The 8,757-nt window shown below is 32.8% G+C and overlaps 1 protein-coding gene across 1 annotated transcript; it reads right to left on the bottom strand.

Moving 5' to 3' along the window:
* Positions 1-263: 263 nt before the first annotated feature.
* On the bottom strand, positions 264-7,073 carry LOC145159002 (protein PSK SIMULATOR 2-like). Its single transcript, XM_079077890.1, has 12 exons — positions 6,346-7,073; positions 5,896-6,209; positions 5,707-5,799; positions 5,501-5,591; positions 4,429-4,522; positions 4,221-4,318; positions 4,034-4,103; positions 3,428-3,537; positions 3,144-3,260; positions 2,221-2,297; positions 1,898-1,942; positions 264-926 (listed from the first exon to the last, which is right to left on the bottom strand). Exons 1-12 carry the CDS (start codon positions 6,628-6,630, stop codon positions 485-487), a joined length of 1,836 nt encoding a protein of 611 aa, XP_078934016.1. The 5' UTR covers positions 6,631-7,073; the 3' UTR covers positions 264-484.
* Positions 7,074-8,757: the final 1,684 nt, after the last annotated feature.

Genomic DNA, 8,757 nt, shown 5'->3' with positions numbered 1-8,757 from the left:
AGAATTGGGGTGTAAAAATTATAGCTTTTATGGTATTAACCCTTAAAAAATTGATTATTTTCTTTAAATACACATCACTAGTTCATTTCCATATAATATATCCATCAACATATTCTCCTAATAATATGAACTAATTGTTATATGTTTGAGATGTGAAAATGATACCATGTGTGTGTTTTTGTATTTTTAACACTTCAAATATGTGGGACTGCCAATAATTAAGTTCCCAACTTTCAAAAAGATATTCGAATTGTTAAATAAAATTAAGAATAATAATCATTGTGGTGACACTATATATCCAATTAAATCCGGTTATTTCAAACACCCAACCAACTACAATTTCCCCACTCAACTACACGCCTAACGCCTCTCATAACAACAATTTATACATACACATACACATACAACTTTCTTATTCAATAAGAAAGTTACTATAACAAACATGTATAAATCAAAAAAATCTTTAAATTCTTGTACCCATAGCTCAAAAAGTTGTACCTAGCCCATCTAACACATCAAGCATATTAGCATTCTCAAACTTCAAATCTCTCCTTGGTGAACTCCCCATACTTCTACTCGACACAAAAACCTCCCCTCTCTTCTTCTTCACCATAACAAGTTCTTGACTTTTACTCACTCCACGAACACCCGTTTTTCTTTTTGTCACTTCTTCCAACAAATTCTTGTCCTCTGATGAGATTTCGACCCGTTTAGGATTTTGATTTGGATTTGACCCGTTTGAATTTGGAGATCGGGTGCGTGTGTGTTTGGGCATTTTGTCACGATATCTCACGAGGCTTATTAAACGGTGAAGATAGATGATTAAATCAAGTATGTATCGATCCATTTTTTGTTTGTCCGCGTGGTATAATGTTTGTAGGCGGATTATGTTGTTGCTTGTTGATGTCTTCTTTCCGAAATCGGATCTGTTGTTTAGATTTAATACAGCAAGAACGACTTAATACAGAAAGAAAGTCAGAGAAAATTTTAAGTCGTAACTTTTTACAAAAATTGTGTTTATTTTGTGTCGTTTTGAGGAAAAGACAAATTTAGCCGTTTCTTGAGCTTTTTCCAAAATTAGCCAACATTTAAAAAAAAAAAAAACTAATAACCACCAATTTTGTCATGCTATTTTTTTTTCACTTTTCCTTGTTTTTGCACTATTTTTCCCTACCACAAAATACTACAAAAAAATGTTTCTTGATAAATAAAAAAGAGTTAATCTCATAAAATACCTTATATTTTGTGTTTTTTGTAAAAGATTAAACCTTAACTTTATTATTTTCTTGAAAAAAAAAATTGTATTTTTTCATCTTTTTTGAAAAAACGCTCAACTTTGTCTTTTTTCCAAAAAGCCCTCAAACTTCTAACCGTTTCCTAATAAACCCTCAACTTTTTTTGTTTTTTCCGAAAAAACCCTCACATTTTACAAGTTTTTTCGGAAAAAAATAAAAAAATGACTAAAAGACCCGGATAAAAAAATGAAAATAATACAAGGTCTTTTTTCAGGAAAAAAAAATAAAGTTGAGGTTTAATCGAGAAAAAAAAACACAAAATATAAGATCTTTTATGAGATTAACCGATAAAAAAATCATAATTTTCGTAAAAATATGAAGAATTTCACAGCATGCAGAGTGAATTTCGCAATACAATCTTTTATTTTTATTTTTCTTCAAAATATCAAAAAAACACGCGTTTAGTTAGTTTTGCAGTGCCAAAGCTAATTAAATGCAAAAATTGTGGTTATTGAGAACATTTTCTTAAGAAAGATAGTTATTTTTGTCTTTTTTCTCTTGTTTTTTTTACTTATAGGAGTTGATGAAGATAAATAATGAAAGGTGTTTTCTTTTTTACTTAGAAACAAAAAAGTCTTAAAATATATAAATTGGTGACTTACCCGGTGTTTGCCCACTCTCCAACCCAACCAAAACCTTGATGTGCTCTGTAGACACAAGAAAATGACAATTGTAAAAGCATGATGAGAGTATTTACGTCTTTTGTAATATTGGACATGGACAAGACAGGACAGAACAAGCTTTCTAGAGCTAATTTTTAATATGAGGATGATAAGGGTATTTACGTCTTTTGTACAGATTTCTATTTATGGGTAGGACAAAACATTTGTGATTTTTGTGTTATTGACATAAGTCTTGACACAGTCCAATGCAGGTCAAACACAGTACAAGTCTGTCAGTTAGATTTGTATTTATAAGAGCCTACTTGGTGGTGTCAGTAGCTACGGGAATGAGCCAATGAAGAGTTTTTTCCATTTCCGCTTTAATTTGAGGCATTGTCATCTGAAACCAACCGATCAAATTTTATAATGTTAAAACAATATTTACTATTTTACCCTCGTCCCTTATACGACTAAAAATAAGGCGGTGTTTGGACTTTGGACGTGTGTTTTTCAATTTGATTATAATGAATTGAAGAATTAAATAATTAGTTGTTTAAAATTCGAGTAATTTTACATTTATCTCAACAATCAGATAAATCATAATCATAATTAGTGATTATTTACTCCAAACAATTGAAAACATTTATTGAGATTTCAAAAATGGGTAAATCTCATAAAAGACCTTTTATTTTGTGTTTTTTCCATATTAAATCTCAACTTTATTTTTTTCCTTATAAAGAACTTGTATTTTTTTATTTTTTCCGATCTGGTCCTTTTAGTCATTTTTTCCAAAATAATTGTAAAATGCAAGGGTTTTTTCAAGAAAAACTAAAAGATTTACGTGTTTATTTAGAAGCATTTAGAAGGTTGAGAGTTTTTCCAAAAAAAAAAAGAAATTTTTATAAAATCCCAATATTTTTGTTCAGTTTATGGTTTAATCCCAACATTTACTTTTTGAACAAAAACGTCGGATTATTTTATATTTTGCCCAAATTAACGAAACAATCCTTATTTTTTTCAACAGAAATGACATTTTCGAATCAAATTAGATAATCGGGACTTTTCTGTTCAAAAAATAAACGTTAGGATTAAACCGTAAACTGACCAAAAATATTGGACTTTATCAGAAATTTCCCAAAAACAAAAAATGACAAAGTTGAGGGTTTTTCCGAAAAAAAAAAATGAAAAAACACATATGGTCTTTTTCAGACAAAAAATAATGTTGAGGTTTGAAAAAATTACTTACAACTTCTTTTGAATCAAGAGCTTGTAAGCGAGAGCGTAAGCCTGCTTTTACACTGGCGGGCAAACCGTTGTATAACGTGTCCCTCATGTTAGGAGGCAAGCAAGTTGGACGAGATGCCTGTAAAAAATTAAAAAAATTGGTTAAATTTGAGTCATATATTTTACCTCCAAAAGGGTAAAACAGTAAAATTTACAAACATGTCAAAATGGTCGATATCAAATGCATTAATTTTTTTTATTAATTTAAAAATAAATAAAATAGAGAATAAGAGAGTAGTAGCTTACGATGTTGTCCATCTGAGTGATTAAATTGGCATAGTGTAAAGCAAGACCCGCGCCACCTAATCTTTCCGTCTTTTTATTTACGTATTTGCCATTCTTTATTGAATTTGCAGCTGAAATTAGAAAATAAATAAATATAAATGATAAATCAGAAATGTAAAAACACAAAACAACAATACTCCAACTCCCATTTGATTATTTTCTGTAGTGATTAAAGCATTTTACTTTTTTTAAATACTCAACAAACAAGTTTTGATGTATAAGAGGAAATAATGTATAACACAATGTGCTACCATTTTATCAATTTTGCTACTTAACTATTTATTGATTTAACCATTGAACTATAACTAAATAACTAAATAATCATAAAAGATAATCGTTCAATTGCTAAATACATAAAATGATGAAGTTATGTTGTATTTTTTGTAGTTTAACCTTTTTTTGCAAATTGGGCAATCGAGAAAAATAGTATTTTTTTAACATTCAAAAACGTATAATGATTTAATCACTATATAAGTACATTGTGTTTTTCTGTATTTTGCCCTTGATATTTCTATTGCATTAAACATATGGAAGAAAAAACATTTAAATTGAAGTATTTTGCAATACCATTCTCCTCAAAAGCATCCACAATTGCTTGATGAATAAAGGTGACAACATCTACAAGCTTCTCCACAACCTACTAACAAGAAATGCAAAATGAAAAAAAATACATTTATTTCATTTTTTAAGTCGTTACTTTTTACAAATTTGCCCTCATGTGGGCCCCCATGGAAAGTTATATTAGTTTTTGTACCTCTTCTAAATTTTTGGACCAAAGAGATTTCTTTTTCAAGTTCCTCACAAGTTTTCTTTGATGCTTTAGCTCACTTTGTAATATCATGAGACTCTCTCCTATTATAACAAACAATCAAATGTTAATCAAACAACTTACAAATATAAAATATTTACCATATTTTATTTAAAAAAATTAAAATTTCAAAATTGATTTTAATTTGCCTAACCTTTTCGAGGAAGATGTAAAGATTCAACTTCTTCAATCTTTCGCCTATAATCTACTTCAAATCTATCCAAAGCATGATACTCATGATACAATTCCTGCAAAAAAAAAATGTATTATTATTTTATTATGGGAAATCTACAAAAAAGTCTCAAACTTTTGGGAAAGTTTCAAAAAAGTCCTAAATTTTTTTTTTTTGAACAGAAAAGTTTCATTTGTCATTTGCTATTCAAATATAAAAAAGGACTTTTTCAGTAATTTGGGCAAAATGTTAAATAATCGGGACTTTTCTGTTAAAAAAAAACTTTTAGGACTTTATTGAAACTATTCCCAAAAGTTTAGGACTTTTCTGTAGATTTCCCTTTTATTATAGCATCCTACTTTTATTTCTTTCTATTACAACATTATACTTTAAAAAATGGGTTAATCTCATAAAAGACCTTATACTTTGTGGTTTTTCCAGATTAAACCTCATCTTTATTTTTTCATGAAAAAGACCTTGTATTTTTTCATTTTTTCTGAAAAAACCCTCAACTTTGTCTTTTTTTTCGAAAAAAACCTCAACCTTGTAAATGTTTCAAAATAAATCCTCAACTTTTTTAGTTTTTTCTGAAAAAACCCTCAACTTTGTCTTTTTTTTCGAAAAAAACCTCAACCTTGTAAATGTTTCAAAATAAATCCTCAACTTTTTTAGTTTTTTCTGAAAAAACCCTCACATTTTACGTTTCTTGGAGAAAAATGACTAAAAGGGCCAAATCGGAAATTTTGAAAAAAATGCAAGGTCTTTTTCATGAAAAGAATAAAGTTTCGGTTTAATCCGAAAAAAACACAAAATATAAGGTCTTTGATGAGATTAACCCTTAAAAAAAATCTACCTAATTATAGCATTGTGTTTTAAAAAAATCTATCTAATTATATAGCATTGTATTTTCAATTTTATTCTTTTTACAATACTATACTTTATAAAATCCACTCACCCGAATTGTATTTTAACATTAAGAAATAGATTATTATTTTAACAATATAGTTTTTATAATTATATATTTAATATATTAACTTTTTTATAAGTGGCTTACAGAAGTATGTTGTGCAAGATTAGCAAGTTCTTGCATTGTAATCTCAGCCTCTTCTCTAAGTTGTTTATTTGTTATTGGATCCGAATCCAACCTGATTCATAAAAGCATTTCATTCAAATCTGATTATTATTTTAACAATATAGTTTTTGTAATCATATTTAATATTAGTAATTATTTATAAGAAGTTAAAAAAATTTCAGCTTTACCTTACAAAGAAACGATCCAAATTATGCCATTGTGGATCCTTACACATATCTCCAAATCTCACCACTTCTCTTGAGAACACTTCAAATTCCTCCCTATGAAAAAATCAAAGCATATTAATTAATTAATTAATAAACAAATCAATGACACTACATTGCTATTTCTTGAATGTTTTGTAAGAATCGAATTACCTTTTGTCAGAAGCTGCAATACTTAACAACTCTTTCATATCAGTAGAAACCAACAATTGAACACCTTGTGAATGCAATATTTCCTTTTTAAGAATCTGAATGTTTTCTTCTGAAAGGGATTGCATCAAATTGGAGCCTTTGACAATCGTATTAGCAACTTCAAATGCCAAAATCGATACTTTATTCCCTCTTAAAGCCGAATTTGATACAAATCCACTATGAGAATTGAAATTCGTCATGCTGCTTCCTAAAGTGTCCAACACTTCAAGACCTACGTTTCCAGCTTTACCAAGAAACGTCGTTACATGAGGAACCTACCAAAAATGGAAGATTAAAATAATCAAATCAGTTCCATTGTGATTTTATACTGAAGAATTCAAGGATCTTCGTTGAAAATAGAGAAATTGGAGTGGATGTGATGGAGAAAAGAGAAAGGAATTGGACATATACCTTGCTAGCTACCCTAGCAGGGGTAGAGGGTTTCAGTTCTCTTGAAATCGAGAACAGTTCGCCGGAATCATACGATGTGGTTTTCCGATGATACACATCGTTATCTTGTGTGTAAGAAGGTAAAACGGAATCATCATTAGCATTATCATAATCATTCTTCTTCTGTTGATGATTAAAGCTCTTAACGGACCTCAATTTCCCTGAAAACCCAGTACTACTCTTATCACTGCCGTAATCCGCCGCCGTGCTCCGCTTCAACGTCCCTCCCGTACAAACCCCACCCATTTTTCTCACCCTAAATCGAAAGATCCGGTGAATCGCGTTCAACCAGATAATCTAACAAACCAAATCCAGAGTTCGCAACAGTTCACGGACACGAAAGAATTGTAAGCCATATAAAGAAATGGGAATATATTAATCAGGATCCGTGAGTATGAACAAAATTGAGTGTGACAAACGCGTTGATTGAGGTTTTTTCTTGCTTGCAGATTGGGGAAATGAGATTCGGAAATTGATGATGGGGAAACAGACAAAAGGGGGGGAATTTGAAGAACACGGATTAGAAAAAGGTGTAGGGTTTGACCGTGGTTTAGATGATAGAAAGTCGTCTGCTTTTCAGAGGTGTTTGCTGAATTGCTGGTGGTGAGTTGAAGTCACTGTCAGTTTACTGTTTACTCCATTGTTAAGGTCTAAACCCTCTTTTGGTCTCGATTGCTTCTTGATGGAGATTGGAGGACCACTTTTTTTCTATTCTTTTACCCCTTCACAGTTTCACACTATATACTTAGTTTCGTTTGACTTTGGGTTTAAAAATCGTAACTTAAATGATTTTATTTGGTTTAGTTTTACTCGACCTATATTCAAAATACTGGAAAAAACTATTAAATTATTATTTTATGTAATAAATTTTTTTGATAAGATAATAAGATAGTTCAATACATATCGATTGAAGGCAAACGGGCAACAAGCTGCGCCGCTAGCCCTTTCTGGATGGCAAAACCAATTCTTTTGAAAACAACATTTGTGGATCTAGGAGATATGACATTAGAATGCATGACCTGTTGGACTCTATTGAGGAGCTCCACCGCCTCTGGTGCGAGAAAAACCAAATGTATCGAATGCAAAAGGTACAAACACATGTTGATTTTCTATACATGTATTCTCGTGCTTTACCACTTTGCACGCAGCGGCTTTCAAAGCGGCATGCCCAGCTGTGAAACTTCCGCTCCCCAAACCAACGAGAGGAGAGACCCCAGTAAGATCCACGCACGCATGCTTCTCTCCTATCCATCTAAAGACCAAAATGTCAGTCGGTCTAAGTGTGGACCTTCCATCCTGCGGGTCCGTCAAAAAGTTCACTGGCGCTTCTTTCTTCACAGAAATACCAGCACGCCGACAAGCATCAAAGAAAACATCCTAAACCACATCATGTCTATACTTGAAACCAGGGAGCTCTCTACAATGAACCGCGTGTTCCCCAAAGGTATCCAAACATGCCTTGCGACAAACTGGGCATATCTCGTCAATTGGGAATATGGGAATCATGAGGCGGTAACGAAGGATAGTTCGGTACTCCACAGGAGACATATGCTGGCCAAGACCATCAATAGGAATAGTTAGCAGAAAATCATGAGCATGAGGTGCCCGCAGACACTCAAAGACTGCTTTCTGTCTGACAGTCATGTCGAAGTCGACTTCCATATCTTGGACAATTTTGCTAAAAAGGGCACACGCCAAAGCTTTTTGGGATTTAGGGGGGGCGGTGTCCTTATTAGTGAAACCGCTACAGTCAAATCCCGGAATCGTATCGCGAAGACGAGTCATAGCACATAGGTAATCCGAGTCCATACCACATACACCACTGTCACATAAGATGTGGTCTTGTAATGCCCAAGATTGGGCCCTCGAGGCTACAAATGCGTAGGAGGAAACCTCGTAGGCTGAGTACAAACCCAAACCACCGAAACGAATAGGTAAGGAAGCCAAGCGCCACTGAATGTCTCCAAAGAAGGGGCCTCCACATACCACCATATCCTCGATAGACCTGCGCAATCCTTTGTCAAAGAACAATGCTGCCTCTTCTATGTGTACCGGCTGACATGTCCTTAAACCAAAGAAAAGTTTTGCAATGCCCATACATGATCGAAGCAAAAGGAGCTCACTCTGCGGGTCACATAGTTGTGGAAGAAGGCCCATCAAATCAACAGCATTAACCGCTCTCTTCATGGTCAGCCCGCTAATAAACCCTGCGTCTCTGCTAACAGCCCCCTCAAGGAGCTTCACCCCCAAAGAAGGTCTCCCTATATCCGTTGGGAATAAATCGGTACGAAGCTTCCTACCATCACAGGAGGGCCAAAAAATCTCCGTTTTCTTGATGTTCAACTCAAGACCCAAACCTGGACCATGCAACCG

The sequence above is a fragment of the Lactuca virosa genome, chromosome 2 (genome assembly GCF_052849685.1).
Source record: "Lactuca virosa cultivar CGN04683 chromosome 2, Lactuca_virosa_CGN04683_v6, whole genome shotgun sequence".
NCBI classification, from domain to species: Eukaryota; Viridiplantae; Streptophyta; class Magnoliopsida; order Asterales; family Asteraceae; genus Lactuca; species Lactuca virosa.
The sequence above is the reverse complement of the archived record's forward strand: the minus strand, read 5'-3'. Positions and strand labels throughout refer to the sequence as shown.

Coding starts and splice junctions, on each gene's coding strand:
- LOC145159002 (XM_079077890.1), bottom strand. CDS start 6,630: ATGGGTGGGGTTTGTACGGGAGGGACGTTGAAGCGGAGCACGGCGGCG. Junction 4,523..5,500: donor ATCTTGCACAACATACTTCT/GTAAGCCACTTA, acceptor TTTTTTTTGCAG/GAATTGTATCATGAGTATCA. Junction 927..1,897: donor GGAGAGTGGGCAAACACCGG/GTAAGTCACCAA, acceptor TCTAAACAACAG/ATCCGATTTCGGAAAGAAGA.